The 21,102-nt window shown below is 42.4% G+C and overlaps 1 protein-coding gene across 2 annotated transcripts in view; it reads right to left on the bottom strand.

Annotated features, from left to right (window-relative positions):
• CDC14A (cell division cycle 14A) overlaps positions 1-21,102 on the bottom strand; it is a 208,153-nt gene that overhangs the window by 129,860 nt on the left and 57,191 nt on the right. For both annotated transcript variants that reach the window (XM_068239995.1, XM_068239994.1), the window contains exon 4: positions 4,542-4,634. In XM_068239995.1, coding sequence (XP_068096096.1) covers positions 4,542-4,634 — 93 coding nt within the window. The remainder of the gene's footprint in view (positions 1-4,541; positions 4,635-21,102) is intronic.

Below are 21,102 nucleotides of genomic sequence, written 5' to 3'. Positions count from 1 at the left end.
GACACGAATTAGCAGGGACTGAGCCAGAAGTCAGATTCATCAGCGAATGATAAATAAACTGACAGCTCTATTATTTAATCAATTTTTTAGGGCCTGTCTCCACTCGTCAGTTTCTCTGCATGAGTTGTCTGACAGCTGTGCATTGCTGTCAATTGCTTTTCTGCAAGTGAAAAATGCATTCTAGTGTGTACTAGCCCATTGATTCACATTACTTCTCAGATTTCTGTGCAGAAAATGCAGAGAAAAACTGACGAGTGGAAACAGGCCCTTAGCCTAGGTTCACAGTGCTCAGTTGTGTTACAGAATAATTCTGCATGTCAGCTCACTGCCCATACAATTCTATGGGCCTGTTCACAGTACTGTGTTGTAGCTTGTATCTGAGTTTTATTGGTATCAACGGTTACCCATTTTTGAGGGCTCTGGATCTTTATGCTGGAACACTGCGTATTAACACGGGGTTCCCTGAAGGCCTTTTTCTGGCAGTGCGATGCCGTGTGGCGGGCACGAAGCACCCCATTGCTGCTGCCAGTTTGCATTGTAAAACCAGCCTGAAATGTATCTCTGGTGGTGACATCTTTAGTTCTACCAGGTGATCTGTACGGAATGTTCATTCCCGAGAGTTCTATGCACAGAGGGAAATATTGCGTGCTTGACAGTTGGGGAAAAGTTGTTATTTCCCACAATGCAATCAGGTTTACAGACAGCAAACTGTTAGGACCATGGTCATGCTATCACACTGTGGGAGGGGTTCACCACAATATCAGCCATACAGAACACCCTGATGATCTATTAGAGGAGAGGTAAACAGGAAAGGTAAACCTTTCTCATGGGAAAGGGGGGTATCGGCTACTAAGTGTAATGATGTTCAATACTTGGTGAAAGTTCATCTTTAGAAGGTATCTGAAGTAAGAGTAATATGGTGGTTGCCTTAATTATTTTCTTGAAAACAAAAGCAGTTGCTAGTTTCTCTGGCTGCAGTAGTGTCCAGGGCTGTGGAGTCGGTCCAAAAAATCCACCGACTCCGACTCCGACTCCTCAGTTTAGGATTCCACCGACTCCGACTTCTCGACTCCGTCTCCTCTAATTTGCATATTACTATTTTGTTTATTAAAAATATGTAACATGAAATTCGTCTCTTAACTGCCAACGCTTAGGAATTTTTCAGGACGACTGAAGTGAGAAGGATATGTAGACTACTAGATTTATTCCCTTTAGACTAAAACTAGTCCTTGGTAAGAGTACTTGTAAAAGGTACAAACCGGAACAAAGAACATCTATCAGGCCCTAGGCAATGTAAGTGTGGGTACATGTAAGAATGATGTGCAGGTACTCTGCAGGGGAATGAGGAGATTGTAAACAGACAACACCTCTGTGTTCAATGTGCACAGCATTCTCAGTGGATTCCCTGCAGCTCTGTGGGGAGTGCATATGTAGAGTATAGTACTACTGTGTAACACAGTAAACCTGAGACAGATGAAATTAAAGTTTTATACATACCTGGGGCTTCCTCCAGCCGCCTTCAGGATAATCAGTTCCTCGTTGTCCTCCTCCACCACCTGGATCTTCTGCTATGATTCCAGGTACTTGAGCCAGTCGGGCGTAGTGCGCATGCACACACTCCGCCGCCAGGAGCATACTACACCTGTGCAGCACTATTGCGCAGGTGCAGAATGTTCCTGGCTGTGGGAGCGGCATGCGGTCGGACAGCGCTGACTGGCTGAATTACCAGGACTCATAGCAGAAGATCCGGGTGGTGGACAGCGAGGGACTGATTAGCCTGAAGGGGGCTGGAGGAAGCCCCAGGTATGTATAAAACTTTACTTTTCATCCGTCTCAGTTACCCTTTAATTTGTAGTCACCAAACCAAATTTTAACAACATATCAAATTATTTGATTTCATCAGCAAAGGGAGTGCATACATTTGCATAAATCAGCATCAATGCAGAATTATTTCCATCTCGTTGACCATCTCTATTAGTGACACAGCTACACATTAGGCTTTATTCTTACAGCATAGATGTTATTTAGTATATATAAGAGATTCCTGTGTACACATCATATATACGGTCACAATCAGATATGTATATCTGACCTTAAAAATACGGGGACTGCTTTATTGAAGCAGCACAAGTAACTAATTTTGATTGGTTTATTTCATTTTTGTGGACTAAGCACAGCTATTACTGTATATATACTGTGTATATATACATTATTTTTAATGACTATTATCTGATAAATAGAACATTTTATCATATTTTCTATTTAAATTACAGTTACAAATTCATTAGGAGTCGGAGTCGGTGCATTTTTTCCCGACTCCGACTCCAGGCACCCAAAATTGCCCGACTCCACGACTCCGACTCCACAGCCCTGGTAGTGTCTGCAGCAATCAGTCTATTGATGAGGGTAGGATCACACTTGAGGCCGCAGCATTCTTGCCTAGCAGCCAGCTGAGAACAGTTGATTGACGGCAAAGAAGAATTACATGCGTCGTGCGGTGAAAAGCAACAGTATCGGCTTTCTTTTTCCTGCTGTGGAAAACTGCAAATTACTGATTTATTTTTGAGCTGCACTTAGCACTTTATTATATGTGATTAATTTTTGTAATACTGTTTGCACTAATATTTTTGAGCAGTTGATTGTCAATAGGGGCCTGTTTCCAATTAAGATATTGAATAATTGTATCATGTACTACTGGGTGTTTCACCTATCAGTGATTTTGATGGGGTTTTTTTTATCATTTTTAACTTGTATGTGCTTTTTGGTGTTTAATAAAAATGTATATATTTTTATGGTACAACAGATTTGTATCTACATTTTATTGATATCAACGGTTACCCATTTTTGAGGGCTCTGGATCTTTATGCTGGTTGTATTTTGTACAGTCCTGCAGTGGGGAAGCTGTATTTATGATAGCGCTCTATTCTTATGATAAAACAATACGCAGTGTTCCATCTGGCCACCAGCCAAGCAGGAAGTGACGCGCGCTTGCGATCACTTCCTGCTATGGTTATGTGGAAGTGCACAGAAGCATATTGTTAAAAAACCCTTCCACGCATGCGCACCGCAACGCCAACATTTCTAAAATCCTCGCATCGCCACAGAGTAACATGACTTCTAGTCCGACGCAGTGCGATGCAAGTACATGCATTAATGTAGTTTTGGCCAAGCGTCAGGGATGCGGCAAAACAGTCAATTCCGTTGCACCATACTGTGGCAGTATGAAAGTCTCCATAGACTTTCACTGCCCGGCGGTGGGGTGCGGTAAAAATACGGCACCGCCCCGGTGTGAAAGAGCCCTCACAATGTAAATTAAATGTAAGATTTTACAATGGGCAAACACTGACCAAATAATCTAAAAATAAATTTTGTAAAATATATGCCATTTTATTCATTATGTTATTTTCACTACAGTTCCTCTTTAAGGGCTACTGTGTGGCCGCTTCTTAAAAATTCTTATACAGCGCTACTGCTGATTCTCTAAGGTTAATATTTTCTGAAAGAGAAACTCCGGCCAAGAATTGAACTTTATCCCAATCAGTAGCTGATACCCCCTTTTACATGAGAAATGTATTCCTTTTCACAAACAGATCATCAGGGGGCGCTGTATGGCTGATATTGTGGTGAAACCCCTCCCACAAGAACCAAGAAATGTACATACTCTTGGCAGTTTCCTGTCTGTGAACCTTGCTGCGTTGTGGAAAATAGCTGTTTACAGCTGTTTCCAACTGCTAAAAAAACATGCAGCAGCTACATCACCTGCCAACAGTAAAAATGTCACCATGTAATAAATGTTAAAATGTAAATCAGGGATTTAAAAGATTTTACAATGGGCAAACACTGACTAAATCATTTATACAAATTATTGTAAAAATGAAGCACTTTTTGTATGACATTATTTTCACTGGAGTTTCTCTTTAAAGGACCACTACCTCGAAAAAAGTAGGCAGTTAAAATCTGACAAAACCGACAGGTTTTGGGCCAGCCCATATCCTCATGGGGGATTCTCAGGGTTTTCTTTGTTTTCAACAGCATTTTCTGAACAGCAGTTGCAAAGTCTAACTAACAAAATAGTGTACAAGTGAGTAGGGAGGCTGGCTGGTATCTTACTATTTTGGCAGTTAAAGTGCTGTTCAGGAAATGCTGTTGAAAACAAAGAAAACTGAGGTCCCCCATGAAGAGATGGACTAGCCTTTTGGTTCTGTCAGATTTTAACTGCCTACATTTTTCACGATAGTGGTCCTTTAACCAGCAACTCAGAACAAGCAGGCAGTTTTATTGTTCTGACTCCACATTGTCTTCACTGGTCGCATGATTGTCTCAGGTACGTGACTCAGATAGTGCTGAAGACAAAAGATCAGCATGACGTCCAGCATTTTTTAGAACATAAAGCTAGTACCTGTTTATTCATCTGGGTTCAGGTTTCCTTGAGAAGTTATTTATTTGACCACAGCTGATTGGGAAGATTACAAAGATAAAAGCAAGCTTTACACACAGTATTAGCAAAACATTTGTGCAGGCAGTTGGGCGATCCTACTTACCGCATATGCTCCAATGAGAAATGCTGCGTTGGCCCTTTTCTTCTGATCATAGCTTGTGTAATGAACTATTTTCTTCCTCGACAAACTGAAAGACTGCAAAACAGAACACAGTTCAATCAGTTCACACAGGGCTTGCAGACAGGACTGCCTTTGAAGAGTAGTATTTTTGGCCCCTACTAAGGAACCAAATATGCTATGTTACAGAGACCATGGGTATAATATATTGTACTAGTCAAAACTACAGCTAATTGCGTGATAATTTGTTTGAGAAGGCATGTACTGTGAATCTAGTGCAATGGTATGCAGCCTAGAATTGGTCCAATCAAAATTAACAGGAAGTGCACTGTGACTGGCACATTGCCAAGCTGCAAACAATATTTTACATATGCGTATCTATACAAGCTAAAGTCAGGCCAGTCAATAGCAGTATTCCTGTAGCTCACTTATGTATCATGCTGCTGGGCGTCAGTCATGTACTCCTGCATATGCAACTCATATACAGGTCCCCATAATACATAACATATTGAATCCATATTGATCTAATATGTTATCCAATATGGGGATCTGTATATGGATACAGGTCCCCATATTAGATAACATATTGGATCCATATACAGGTCCCCATGTTGAATAACATATTGTATCCATACACAGGCCCCCATATTGGATCCATATGCAGGTCCCCATATTGGATAACATACTGTATCCATATACAGGCCCCCATATTGGATCCATATGCAGGTCCCCATATTGGATAACATATTGGACCCATATATACTGTAGGTCCCCAAATTGGATCCATATACAGAACCCCATATTGGATAACATATTGGCCCCATATACAGGTCCTCATATTGGATAACAAATTGGATACATATACAGGTTGTCATATTGGATAAGAAATTGGATCCATATAAAAGTCGCCATAATGGATAACATATTGATCCATATACAGGTCCCCATATTGGATAACATATTGCATCCATATACAGGTCCCCACATTGGATGACATATTGCATCCATATACAGGTTCCCATTTTGGACCCATATACAAGTCCCCATATTGGACCCATATACAAGTCCCCATATTGGACCCATATACAGGTCCCCATTTTGAATCCCACATTGTATCCATATACATACAGGTAGTACATACTGGAAACACATTGGAACCATATCAGAACACTGTAGGAGGCGCCCTCGTATCTTGTTATAACATACAATCAATAAATTAATAAGCGTAGTGTATCTCACCTGTTGTGAAGGTACGTACACACGTGAGTCATAAAATTGGATTTATTATAGCACAAAGGACTGGACAACGCGTTTCGCGACCACAAGTCGCTTCCTCAGGTCAAATATAGTGCTGTTGGCCAGAAGGTTAGCAGCATGGCGCCCACGCTGCTAACCTTCTGGCCAACAGCACTATATTTGACCTGAGGAAGCGACTTGTGGTCGCGAAACGCGTTGTCCAGTCCTTTGTGCTATAATAAATCCAATTTTATGACTCACGTGTGTACGTACCTTCACAACAGGTGAGATACACTACGCTTATTAATTTATTGATTGTATGTTATAACAAGATACGAGGGCGCCTCCTACAGTGTTCTGATACCTTAATACCCCACTACGTGGGGATACATCTACTGTAATTCTTTATAGTAGTTTTTTGGGAGCAGCGACCAAGCAAGGCCGAGTGGAGACGGTACTTCTCCACATGTTTGGATGGTGGTTGCCTAAATAGCAACCCAGAATTGTGAGTATAATTGTTATCTCTTAACTACTTAACTCACACGACGATAATACACGATATTGGGCTCCCGGTGTCCCTGTGCTTTTTACCTCTTCTAGCCCTACATTGGAACCATGTACAGGTACTTTATAAGAAAAAAAAACAAAGTTGTAGTGGGTATATTACACTGGCGATGCTTACAACATAAATCAGTACTCTTTTTAAATGTTTACAATGACAATTTTGTTGAAACAGATTTCCAGAGAGAAGTTTGAATTCATTTTGGATACTGTGGAAAAGGATTCTGCATACTGCCTGTGTTTCCAACAGGAAGAAATTTTAATTCTGTCTCTCCACACATCTTTTTACTTAGAAAGTACATAAACAAATAATTTGATGGAATCTCACATCGTAGCCCACAGCGGGGGATCACCTAACACATGCGCGTGTCCCACAACTTGTCTCCAGGACCACAGCCCTAGCAGATTCTTTATAGAACATGAACTCTGAGGGCCATGAAGGCAAAAACTGAAGAGAATCTCTACTACACTAAAAACAGAGCTCACACTTCTCTCCAACCTGAAATCACTGTCACCAGGCTTCTTCTGAGCAGTTAAGCCACTTTCTCATAACGGCTCCACCTGCTTCCACAATTACAGGGAACTGGAAGTGAGAAGAATATGGAGGCTGTCATATGCATTTCCTTTTAAACAATACCAGTTGCCTGGCAGCCCTGCTGATCTATTTGGCTGCAGTAGTGTCTGAATCACACCTGAAACAAGCATGCAGCTAATCTTGTCAGATCTGACAATAATGTCAGAAAGACCTGATCTGCTGCATGCTTGCTCAGGGGCTATGGCTAAAAGTATTAGAGGCAGAGGATCAGCAGTATAGCCAGGCAACTGATTTTAGAAAGCAGGTGGTTTTGCAGCACGACGCCGAAACTAGGCACCCCATATGTATAGTAATGTTATACTACGTGGGGCGCCTAAGGGTAATTCGGAGCTACACCTCCCTCTGAGTTGCAAAGACTGGAGGGTGAATAGTATTTTACATCACCGGGAATTTTAGAAGCAGCAGGGTGAGCTGTTATTCGGCTCGCCCTGCGCCAATCTCACCAGCGGTGTACCTATATGTACGAACTGGTGTTGCTTAACCTCCTTGGCTTTGCTGCTGGGCCGATTTATTTAATTTTTTTTTTTGCTGCACGCAGCTAGCACTTTGCTAGCTGCGTCAGCACACCGATCGCCGCCGCCCCGCGCTCCATCGCCGCTATCCGCCGCGCGCCCCCCCAGACCCTGTGCGCTGCCTGGCCAATCAGTGCCAGGCAGCGCTGTGGGGTGGTTCAGGACTCCCAATGACGTCCCGACGTCGGTGACGTCATCCCGCCCCGTCGCCATGGCGGGGGAAGCCCTCCAGGGAATCCCGTTCTTTGAACGGGATTTCCTGATTGAAGCGGGCGGGGGGGATGCCGCTGAGCAGCGGCTATCATGTAGCGAGCCCTGGGCTCGCTACATGATATAAGAAAAAAAAAAATGCTGCGCTGCCTCCTGGCGGAATTTTTTATACCGCCAGGAGGGTTAAAAGGAAATCAATATGGCCAGCTTCCATTTACTTCTTGCTTTAGGTTCCCTTTAATTGTAGTACAGCTTCTTCCCATTGAGATAGACTCAGCAGAGCCCTTTCACCGTCTCATGAAACACTTTTTCCACTGGACTGATTACTGCCAGGGCAGATGCAGTTATGTGCATCAGAACAAGTATAACAATCACACATTCCAAAACCCCCACAAAAGTATTCATATAGAGCAACAAACCTCATCAAAAATAGGTCAAAAGCATAAAAAGGCATTATTATAATTAGGGTTGACACTCTTGTAGCAGTTGACTTGAAAATGAAACAAGACAACTGTGGCATAAGTGTCATGAACTGGCACACACGAATGAAATCAGCTTCAGCAATCAATGCGCAATGTGTAGCAGTGGAATTGTTATTCACCATCTGTTGGCCTGACTGATGACTCTGGACACAACAGATGCAAGGCAAACACTACCTGACTTAATGCATAGCATCAACTGTAAAGCATAATGATGGATGAAAAATGGTCAAAAACTACTTTTGTGGGTTGAGTTAGAAAATGTAATTACTGCAAAATGAAATGATAATATTAATAAGGTGTTATTCTAGAGAACTTAGTGCTTACAACTTTAAAGGTAACAGTCTAGGGAAGGCCCTTTTCAGTTTAAAGGACAACCAAGGTGACGTGACATGATGAGATAGACATGTGTATGTATAGAGTCAAGTACACAAATAACTAGGCTGTGTTCCTTTTTTTTCTCTGCCTGAAAGAGTTCATCAGGTATGGAAGTGACAGTTTCTGTCCGGGTCAGGACCGGGTCGGACTGGGTCAGACTATAGCATGACCTTCACAGACAAGTAATTACAGCCATAAAATACTTTCCTGACAGTAAATCGCTTCTGAGATCAGGGAAGAGATAAAAAAGGGTCAATAATTCATAGATTTGAGCTACAGCATACTTCAGTGAAGGTGTCATTGAACAGAGATAATGAAACAGTAAAAACTGAAACTAGATTTAAATATAAAATTAAACTGTGGGATATTGTAAAGAATAGCGGAGATGCCGCCGCATGGGCAAGCGGCATGGCGATTATCTTCGCGTTCCAGCCAGCGGCTTCTGCCGCGCAGCTACATGCTGCTGGTTCACCTGGTCCTTCTAGTGCACACAGATTAAGAGCTACGCGTGCGCGCGCCAGGCGACAGGACCTTTATGCAAGTAAAAGGGGAGTCAGCTGATCAGCTGACTCCAGCTATGCTCCGAATTGGCTGGGTGACTGGGGCGGCGCTGTGGAGCGCTCTGAGTATTTATAGGACTTGCTTGCCAGTTGCAAGTTGTCTGCTGTTGCGAATGCATACGTGTGAGCACTCAGACCCTAGTCAGATCTTACAGTGTGTTAGAACCAGCCGGAGCTGGGAATTCACACTTAGTCAGATTCCGTTGATAGCTTTAAATACGATTGTATTATAAGACTTTTGTACCATTCTTTAGTCTAGTTCCCAGGTGTTGAAACCAAGGACTTCACACCTAGACTAGGAGATTGCTATACTATTGTTTATCTGTTATGATCTCTCGCTTTCCTGACTACTCTGTTGCTTACTGATTCGGTACTTCTGCCTATCTGATAACTGTTGCCGACACTGCCTGTACCTTGATACCGAATCAGTCTTCCGCCTCTGTACAGTATCTGTCCGTTCATTGCTGACCTTGCTAGTCTGACCTTGCTGTCCTCACTAGTGGGTCTTGCCACTAGTGGGGAAGTCTTTAGGGCTGTCACCTAACCCTCAGGTGATCAGCCTTGCTGTACTGTCTGTGACACTTGCTCCTCAGGTGTCTGTTAGCAGCAAGCAGTGCCTCTTGATCACCTGCCCCTCAGGAGATTATCTTGCAGCACAGTCAGTGGTCCCTGCTCCTCAGGGGTCCACTGGCTGCAGTACAGTCTGATTCCCTGCTCCTCAGGGAATCCTTGGCTGTAGTACAGTCATAATCACTCATTCCACCTGTGACCACCCTTGCAGCAAAGTCAGTGGACCGTGCTTCTCAGGTGTCCACTGGCTGCAGTACTATCTGAATTCCCTGCTCCTCAGGGAATTCTTGGCTGCAGTACAGTCTGAATCCCCTGCCCCTCAGGGGATCCTTGGCTGCAATACTGCCTGTATCTCCCGCTCCTCGGGAGATAACTTCTCTAATTACTGTTGCACCAAACACAATACCACATTGGGTGTCCGGTGTCTAGCTATACTAGTATTATTGGTGATTCTGCAGATCACCACATAATCAGGTATAGCATCTGTATTATTGGTGATACTGCAGATCACCAATAATCAGAAAAATCTGTGTTGCTGACACCAATCGTTACAGATATCTAAAAAAAAATAAATCATTTTTAGGAGAAGGAGGATAGATACAAGTGTATTTCTCATCAGTTTATTTTCACCTCGGATGTCATTAAAGCATGGCAGCCCATGTCCCTGTGCACAAAGTAAGCCACATAAAGAATGGTGTCTAGAATCTAGTGCAAACAAAATTTGACAAGCCTGCAATAAGCCAAGATCTGAACCTTATCGAGCGCCTTTGCTATGAATTGGGATGGTGACTGTGAGCCAGGTCCTATCACCCAAAATCAGTGCCTAATCAAAATGATGGTCTTACTAGTAAATGGAGGAATTTCCTGCACTTATGTCCTAAAATCTAATGGGAAGCTTTACCAGAAAAAGAAATCACCAAACTCCATATTAAGCATATGGTCCTTAAAATGTTAAACAAACACATATGGGAGTTGCATTCGTCATTTTATGATATAGGCACCTTGGCCCACCCATAGGTGGAGAATAATGGGAAGTGTAAATACACTAGGCCATGTACACTCAAGTTTGCATATTGGCAGAAAAGAGTGAAGAGAAATAAAAATGACCAAGCACTAAGCTCAGTTTGACTTATTACTGCCTGAGAATGAGAAATCTACTGAAGGAGCACCTGTTTTTTCCTGGCTGCATTTGTCACTTGATCTTGACACGTTTGGAAAAAGATACATATCTTTGCCTTTTTCTTACTAATCGCGACTCATGGTGGATTTACAACATTATAGAATGTCTGTGTCTATCTGTAAAAGCCGATATGTGTATGCTGCGTATGCTAGCTAAAAATCCAGATGCTTTCTTTAAATTGATATATACAAAGGAGATGCATGAATCAAACATGTCTCATGTCCCCAGTGCCAGTGTCTGAGTAATTAGAAAGTATCAACTGCCACAATTTGTAGAAAACAGAATACTTTTTTAAAGTACTATGAAACTTAGCATTTCCTCTTTGCTCTAACAGATTGCTTACAGCCTTAAATTTACTACCACAAAAATTGTACCAGAACAGCATCCAAACAGTTAAACACAGCACTTTTTTCTTCAGTGGAAACCTCCTTGCATCAGAGGGCAGCTTCTGGCCGCATGGAAGAGGTGGTAGCATTATATTTTGTTTACATTCCTTTGTCAGACACATTTAGTAAACATTTACAAAGTGCAGAAACTGAGCTTTCTCTGCTTCTAGCATGTGTACAGTTGAGACGTAATCACTAGATAGATTTTAATATATAAATACAGAAGCCATGCAATACAATGTAATGGCAGCTTTCAGAGCAGGTAAACTGTGCTTTTGGACCTTGTCATTTGTAGACAGACAATATTACTTGTGCACAAAAGCAAATATGGTAACTGTATGAGTAATAAAAAGTAGCAAAACACATTTTTATGTAATGTTATGTCAGAGGTTATCCGACTTTAACTTGACGTTCCACTGAATATGCAATTAAATAATGGCATTCATAATTTCTTAACAATTTGTGCCTTCAAACGATATCACCCACAAATGCTTAACAGTCCAAAAGCTTTCTGTCTATTCTGCACTCTAAAGTTGGCTATACACCTGTTGATCTGCCACCAGATCGACCATCAATTAGATCCATCTTTGATTGACATGACCACTTGGGGGGGGGGGGGGGGGATAAGAAAATTGAATGCAATTACAGCCATGCACCTAATTGACCTATTGTGACCAAGATTTTGTAGCATGCCTAATTCAACCAATTATGGTCAGGTGGCCATGTTGTGACACCGATGTCTGCTCAATTTGATCATTGCAATTGAATCAGCCGAATCTCGATGCTGAAAACCAAGTTATATATGGGTATCCTAGCTTGTTCCCACAATTTGACTGACCTCTTCAAGCTTCATGCTTTAGAGGCAAATAGATTGGCTGGGCTCTGACTAGGATAATTGCTAGAGGAAGGCACACATATTTTAGTGTAATATGCATCAGTGTCCAAGGTTGGGTCGGTGCCTCCTTGTATAGAATTGTATCAAAGCTCTTTTACATTCCTGCTCAATGAACAAGATTTACAGCCCTGTTATGTCATAAAAAGACGAGATTCCAGTGTTGTCTCAGGAGACTGTCACTTGTAGGCTGTAGTTGTGTCTCCTGCTGCTCCACACTGCACCAACAGAAGTGTCAGTAGGTTCAGGATTTTGCCATTCCATTGTATGCCATTATGCCTCACAGTGCAGGAGAGATGAGACCTGCTGCCGGGCGGATCGCTGGTAACCAGTCTTATCACCCGAACGATAGTCTGTACACACGTCGGATTTGACGCGAAAACGTCCGAACGACGGAACGTTCAAACGACGGGTCGTTCGCTAAAATCCGACGTGTGTATGGGCCTTAAGTCTAGTTCATTCTTAAAGTAGCCCTGCAGTGATTAGGAAATGGAGGCTGCCATGTTTATTTGCTTTTAAACAATGCTGGTTGCCTCACGGTCCTATGGATCCCATGCCTCTAATACTTTCAGATGCCAATCCAGAATAAACATGCAGATAAGGTGCTTTGACTAAAACCTGAGCACACTAGCTGTATGGTTCTTCCAGGTGTGATATTACTGAGACCAAAACAAAGAGACCAGAGGGAAAAAGAAGCAATTGGAATGGTTTAAAAGAAAATAAATATGGCAGCCCCATATTCCTCTCACTACAGGATGATCTTCAAACTAGATTTTTAACCCTTAAATTATCAATATAAGAATATGGAACTCCAGGAAAGTCAAACCTAGTAATAGTTCTACAGACACCATTACTCATCTCATAGATTTATTTTCACTGTAGGTTCACTATAAAAATCTCACATTAGGCTTCCACACTGTGCTGATGGAGTGTTCTGCTATGACAGAGAGAAGCTTTCCTGTCACTATAAATAAGGCAGCAATAATCAGAGGAGGCTGACAAGGCAAGCAAAAACACTACTTTGTTTATCAGCGTTAGAGTCTGCTGTTAAGAAACACTATGTAATACATAAGCTGTTCACTGGACTAATATTTATGTAATCTAAAGACAAATAATTCATTTCCACCCATTGTCTGCTTCCTTTAAGAGTGACAGCAAGTTTTAATGAGTCAGAATGAACAATCTGGCACTGCATAGTGTGGCTCTGCTCCATGAGGGAGACCCCTTTAGTAACCTCCCAGTTCCAAAAATTAAAAACTGCATATAAAAAATCACCCCATTTAGTAGAAGCAAAGAGAGTGAAACAAAATGGTTTAGTTTTATTGATTACTGGAAATAGGCCCTAATGCCTGGTACACACAATGCAATATTCCAGCAGATTGAAGGTCAAATCAATTATTTCCGACAGGTCTGATCTGATTTCCGATCCTTTTTTCTGATCAATTCTTTCACTCGGTCTTAAAGTTGACCTACATTAAAAATATTTCAGAAATAAAATCTATTTTCTAAATTATAATAGTAAATAGCAGCCTTTTTTCAGCTGCATGATGACAAATATAAAATATTTTACATTTATTGGAGGAACCCCTCCCTTCCTTTCAAATTGCCAGGACAAAATCCGACAAACTGGTGGAGTAGGTGGTGAAAAGAGAAGGGTGAAAAGCATGCATTGAAATGATCATAGGTTTGAAGGAGTGTTTATTTATCTTTGTATGTGTCAGAGTGATGCAACTAAATATTTTTAATAAAAAAAATGTCTGGTTTGGGTCTGCTTTAATTGCAAAAAAAAGAAAGAAAAAAAAAACACAAAAAAAACCCACATTTATTATCAACAGTTCCAATAGCAATTAATGTTTTACATCAACGTCAGCCCAGTAGTTTGCAATAGATCACAAATAGTACCCAGTATGACATATAACAAATAAATTGAACTGAGTTAAACAGTCTTGTCCTAACATGGCATAACAAAGTGCAATAGAAAGTTTGTATGATCACTTCTATAAATAATTTATCAGAAAAATGATCAGAATTCAGATAAGACCTGTCGGAAGATTCTAACGGAAAATTGTATTGTGTGTACCAGGCATTAAATAAGACTCAGTCCCTTTACTGATGCATTATCAGCTAATAAGTATCTGCAAATCATGTGTCAACGTTTAAAGATATGAAGTGGAAACTCCAGGTCTTGTTACTTTTTCTAGGTCAGGGACTCAAATATCCTACTTATTAGAGGATCAGCATGACAAGTAAGGAAACTGGCATGTACAAAAGTAGTGAAACAATGACAGCACTCTTATTTCTATCATGACAAGTTTATGGGGGGTTGGGGGATCAGACATTAGAATCCCAAACAAGACTAGCAAATTGTGTGGTTTCACTTAGCATTTAGCAATAAAGATATTGTGCAGCATTGCATTTGCATGTGGCCAGTGTGAGTCTGACCTCTTCACAAATAGCTCAGCACCACATGGTAAAGTATGAAGCACAGCAGCCCCGTTCAATATGAATGGAGTTAAAAACCTCCACTACTCAAAACTGCACCTGTATACATTTTCTACATGGGTTCACATCACAGTGTGGGCAGTATGGACAGTATCACTATAATGTATGCAGAATCACGGCAGCAAAGGAGGGAGGGGGTGCATTTCAGTGATCTCTGGGCTTTTTTTTTTTTTTTTTTGCATGAACAGGGCTTTCTATTCCTTCTACCCAGAAATTCTGAAGCACACATTACTGTATAGAAGTCCTCATCCCTCCTAATGCCTGAACTCCATAGTTATTTTTCTAGTCTTTTTTCTGTTTGATACAAAGGGCAAACGTATCTAGATTTTACCCTTTAAAGCAGGGGTCAGGAACCTTTTTGGCTGAGCGAGCCATAAACTCCACATATTTTAAAATGTAGTTCTGTGAGAGCCATACAATAGGTTTCAAACTGGGACAGTGCGCATGCGCAGCAGAGGGCTCACGTCCCTGTTGCCATGGTGATGTGTATACAGTTGATCCGCCGAGCAGCAGAAGTGTCAGACACTTCTTCAGCTTCTCTTGGGTTTCAGCAACATCAGCAGTTTCCCTGAAAGCCAGACAGGAGAAATACAGACTAACAGCTTGTACAATTAGCTAGCTGACTTGGGGGTTGGTTCACTTTGTAGGACAAGATCCTCGCACTTTGGCCCAATAGGCTGCCTGTGAGTGGCGTAGCTAAGGGGCTGTGGGCCCCGATGCAAGTTTTATAATGGGGCCCCCTTAGCACTCTATACATAACAATTGATACGGCGCACCAAAACCTGCCAATAGCAACTACAGCATTAGAGGTGAAAGAAGTGGATGGGGAGCAGCTTGTTAATGATTACCACTATTCAAAGTATCTATAGAAGTGATTATTATGAGCACAGGACCAATAGAGAGCTAATACTGCAGTTGAGGGAGGGCCCTTCGGGGGCCCCTCTGGCCCAAGGGCCCCGATGCGGCCGCTACCTCTGCAACCCCTATTGCTACGCCCCTGCTGCCTGTCAAGTAACAGGCAGCCTATTGGGCCAATAAAGGCGCAGGGATCTCGTCCTACAAAGTCAATAGACCTGAAAGGGGCCAAAGTGGGACAATTGGAGCAGCTGTTCATTTGGGGGGGGGGGGGGCGGGGAAGCATGAGTAAGTTAGTAGTGCACACTACAGCAATAGCGTGCTTACTTTGATAATTTTATTTGCGCTGCCACACTAAGCTGCGCTGCTTGAGTATGCAGCTTATTGAATCCACCCCTACTGATTTGTCTGTGAGCCAGATGTAGCCATCAAAAGAGCCACATGTGGCTCCCGAGCCATAGGTTCCCTAGCCCTGCTTTAAGGTAACAAGGCACCATTTTTTTCCTGCAGTTTCTCCTAGTTTCTAATAGCTATATGACTCCTTGGGGTTGATTCATCAAAGTAACAAGCAACAGCACAAGCAACCTCCTGTTGGTCGCGCTAATAAATTAGCACAACTTAATTTGTTTCCCTGAACACTACGCACTCTAGTGTTAGCGTAGCATGCATAACTAAGCAACAGCCGCTGCTCACAAAAGTTGCACAGTAGTGATGTAAATTAACATGGTAGCAGCCGAGCTAGTAAAGTATCGCGGTACGGATACATCACTACCGCATGGCTTTTGTAAGCTGCGGCCGTTGCTTAGTTACGCAAGCTATGCTGAAACTATCGCGCGTAGCGTGCAGGGAAACAAAATTAAGTTGCATTGATTTATTTGTGAGCAACAGGAGGTTGCTCGCGCTATATCCTTTGATTAATCAAAGCCCTTGTTCTTTGTGTTTCATGCATTCTACATTTCCAGTTGTATTTTTTACCAGCTTTTTTTCTCTTTAAATCATTCTGTGTATTTTTTTTTTTTAATTTCCGTTGCCTGAATGTTATTTCATATGCATATTTCCTTGGGGGAGGGGGATTTGGGTTTGTGGGCTCATATACAATAGCTATTCAGTCCATTGCCAAACACTTTAAATGATAATCACATTTAAGAGGCTGATTAGCAGCACTTCTGTTTCAGCATTTCGCTCCAGTATAGGGCAGCACTATGTGTAGCATTCTCACATCGCAGCACTCTAGGTTTCAACCTTGGCCACATAATACAATAATACAATACAATAACATTTGTAAAGCGCTTTTCTCCCATAGGACTCAAAGCGCATAGCTGTGTCTCAGATTAATACAGGGTTGCAGGCTGGGTTGTGTTACAGAGGAGATAGTCAGATGTTCATGAATGCCAGACTGAAGAGGTAGGTTTTCAGTTTAGACTTAAGTGCTTCCAGGGATGGAGCTGTCCTGATTGGGTGTGGCAGGGAGTTCCAAAGTGTAGGGGCAGCATGACAAAAGGCTCTGTCTCCAAAGGTTTTGAGGTGGACTCTGGGGGTGACCAAGGTGTTACGTCCTTTTGATCTAAGATTGTGGGGGGTGTGATGTAGTTGCAACAAGTCCTTCAGGTATCCAGGGCCCAGATTGTGCAAGGATTTGAATGTCAGTAAGCAATCTTAAACAGAATTCTCGATTTTATCGGTAGCCAGTGGAGTGAGAACAGGGTTGGTGTTATGTGGCAATGGCGGGGTTGGCTCGTTCACAGCCTTGCGGTGGCATTCTGTACTAATTGCAGGCGGCGTAAGTCTTTCTTATGCAGGCCTGTGTAGAGGACGTTGCAGTAGTCTAACCTTGATGTGACGAAGGCATGAACTAGGGTTGGAAGATCCTCTGAAGGAATTAGGTGTTTAATCCTTGCAATATTCCTTAGGTGAAAGAAGGAATGTTTCACAACAGCTGAGATTTGATTCCTGAAGCTTAATTTCCCATCAATCAGTACTCCCAGGCTGCGCACACAGTCTGAGTTGTTCAGGTCTGAGCTCCCTATCCTTAGCGGTGTTGGTTGAGACTGGGGCTGCTTTGCTGTTGAGCCCTGGCCCTCGATAACAAGAACCGCAGTTTTGTCAGCATTAAGTTTTAGCCAATTATTATTTATCCACTCCTGAAGCTCAGCTAAGCATGCGTTTATTTGTGGAGTAGGGTCTGTGACGTCAGGTTTGAATGACAAATATAGCTGGGTGTCATCAGCATAGCAATGATATGTCAGGCCATGTTTTTGTATGATTTCTCCAAGTGGCAGCATGTATATGGTGAAAAGTAAAGGGGATAATATTGCGCCCTGAGGTACACCGTATTTTAGTGGTACAGGGTTGGAGAGGAAGTAAATTCATTGTTTTTCCCCACAAAAAAATTGACCATAGATTAATAGGTAAATGTGACTATTATTATGGTGGGGATTATATATGGCCCCTGCACACTGTCTGCAATACCACGCGACCCACAACTACCCCCCTACACCCCACCCGCCAGTACTATCACGCAGAGATTAAATAACGTTCAGCCAACAGCTGGCCCTGCAAAACCGTGAGCACATGCTTACAAGCTTGATGCAGGGAACACAGTCAGTCAGTGTCCGTGTACGCAGAGACAGCCTGCATCGCGCGCCACTGCAGTCTGCCAGTCTGACGGCTGAGCCTCGCGCTAATGCCCCCGCCTCTTACTGCCGCTGAGCCAATGAAGGCACGAGCTCGCTGGGAAGCGCGAGATCTCGTCCACATAGCTGAGCAGGGCATTGGCTTCAGAACAGCGCTGCTAGCTTTTTTTTTCAAAAGAGAGCCCGGCGCGTCCTGACAGCCGGGCTCAAGGTAATGACAGCCAGGAAAAGCAGCCGGGCGGTAATTGATTTTACCTGGGCGGCCCGCCCACTTGTTTGATCCTGGGTTAGAACACTGTACAGGATCTGCCATGTCCAAACCTCCCCTTGTAACGGCCCTTATTTATCCAGCGGCAGGTGTGAAGATAGTATGTTACTTCTCCAAATTCTTTGAAGCACAGGGTTCTATCTCCCCACCCACCTGCTGTTGAAAGCTTTTGTTTGCTCTCTGCTAATCTGTGCAATAAAATATTTATATCAATCCTTATCTGCCCAAAATTTCTGCGGTAGGGAAGGCCCTGCCGTCCACAGAATTAGGGTAATAAAAGCCTCTGCTAAACTTTTAAATGTAAAAATGAAAGGTTTTTTTTGTATTAGTGAGCCACTTTGTTAGCATGCAATTTTTAATGTGCTATTGAGCTGTCCTGGGTGCTAAAAATGGTGCTCAGTTCCCTTTAAGGCCAGTACAAACTCTAGACTGTTCTTGGGCTAGGATATCGGTCAGGGCAGACTTGTCCTAGAATCTAGCATTAGTACAGAGATCTGTCAAGGTTTCTTAATAAACCTGCATGCCTGATTTTCAAACTGTGATGGAGTTCAAAGTGCTGTTCAATTCTGACAGATGACACAAATTCTGCCATAATCATGGGTGTACATGTACCTTTAATGTTCTCTAGTCTAAACCATTCAGTTTTAACTATGTACATATTTCCATTAATTGTTGCCTGGAAATATTCATTTCTGGGAACATTCTGGCTGACCACTCATTGCCATGACCTCTGCCAAGAATCTAGTCTTTATAAGTCAGCACGTTGCTCTAGTGTTTGTCACACAACACAGGTATCCTGGCATAGAAGACACAGGGAGGAGCTCAGAGGCATAGAGAGAAGACACCAGAAATAGGAAAAGGCAAGCAAGCGGACAGGTGAGAGTTAGCTCTGCTGCCAACACTCTGCATTGGTTGTCCCCAAATTAAATACAGCTAGCGCTGCAATCCCAACCCAATATCTTCCATCCATTGCATCATTTGAAGCATCGATGGTCACGGGGAAAATCAACCGTGTGTATGGCCACCTTAAGGCCACTTTGGGTCAGTTCTTGTTACAGGAAAGACCCACCTCATCCAATACTTTAACCACTTGAGGACCATGGGCTTAAACCCCCCCCCCCCCCCCCCCCTAAAGATCAGGCCATTTTTACAAAATGGGCCACTGCAGCTTTAAGGCCTCGCTGCAGGGCCGCACAACTCAGCACACAAGTGATCAACCCCCCTCCTTTTCTCCTCACCAACAGAGCTATCTGTTGGTGGGGTCTGATCACTCCCCCAATGTTTATTTTTTTTTTATGCAAATATTTATTTTTTAACAAATCCCTGGTTTTTTTTATTATTATTTTTTTATTTCCCCCTCCCTCTTTCTGCCAGCCGATCAGCGTGATCGGCTGTCACAGAGAGTAAAATAAACGAAGGACGTTTGTTTATGTATCACTATGAATGTACTAAAATAACGATATACATGCACAATTACAGGAAGGCACTGCACCTTACATATGTTTACATATTAAAAGTTTACTCACTCTTTAAACAGGAAGAGAGTGTTTTAACTATGTTTCACATTCAGAGATGGGAAACTGGCTTCTTATACATACAGTATATTTTCAGAGAATTGAGATAATTGAGGGCTCTTTTACACTACATGCGATTCTGATTTTTTGATGCGATTAAAAAAAGTCCTTCATGCTGCATTTTTCTTCTTGTGTTGCTAGCACCCAAAATCGCAAATCTGAATATGAAATCAGAATTGCAATTTGCAGTGTAAAAGAAGCTTGATTCATACTTTAATTGGTCCAATGCTGAAAACAGTATCACAAGGTTCAGCTTTGGGACCCCACCAGTTGATTTGTTTATAAATATTATGATAAGTTTAAAAAGCACTGCTCCTGTTTTTTCTAATAATAGAAAAAAACTAATGCAATACAATCCATGCAAGATGTCTCACAAGGCAACTTGTACAATGAAGTTCCCCCAGAACTGTGAAAATCTGAAACACTCTTCCACCTGAACTGTGAAAATGTGGAACTCTCTTCCACAGAACAGTGAAAATGTGTAACACTCTTCCCCCAGAACTGTGAAAATGTGGAACACTCTTCCCCTAGAATTGTGAAAATGTGTAACACTCTTCCCCCAGAACTGTGAAAATGTGGAACACTCTTCCCCTAGAATTGTGAAAATGTGTAACACTCTTCCCCCAGAACTGTGAAAATGTGGAACACTCTTCCCCCAGAACTGTGAAAATGTGAAACACTCTTCCCCCAGAACTGTAAAAATGTGTAACACTCTTCCACCAGAACTGAACAAATGTAGATCAGTGGAACGCTCTTCCACCTGAACTGTGAAAATGTGTAACACTCTTCCCCCAGAACTGTGAAAATGTGAAACACTCTTCCCCCAGAACTGTGAAAATGTGAAACACTCTTCCCCCAGAACTGTGAAAATGTGGAACACTCTTCCCCCAGAACTGTAAAAATGTGTAACACTGTTCCCCAGAACTGTGAAAATGTGGAACGCTCTTCCACCTGAACTGTGAAAATGTGTAACACTCTTCCCCCAGAACTGTGAAAATGTGAAACACTCTTCCCCCAGAACTGTAAAAATGTGGAACACTCTTCCCCCAGAACTGTAAAAATGTGAAACACTCTTCCCCCAGAACTGTGAAAATGTGGAACGCTCTTCCCCCAGAACTGTGAAAATGTGAAACACTCTTCCCCCAGAACTGTAAA

The sequence above is a fragment of the Hyperolius riggenbachi genome, chromosome 6 (genome assembly GCF_040937935.1).
Source record: "Hyperolius riggenbachi isolate aHypRig1 chromosome 6, aHypRig1.pri, whole genome shotgun sequence".
Lineage (NCBI taxonomy): Eukaryota > Metazoa > Chordata > Amphibia > Anura > Hyperoliidae > Hyperolius > Hyperolius riggenbachi.
The sequence above is the reverse complement of the archived record's forward strand: the minus strand, read 5'-3'. Positions and strand labels throughout refer to the sequence as shown.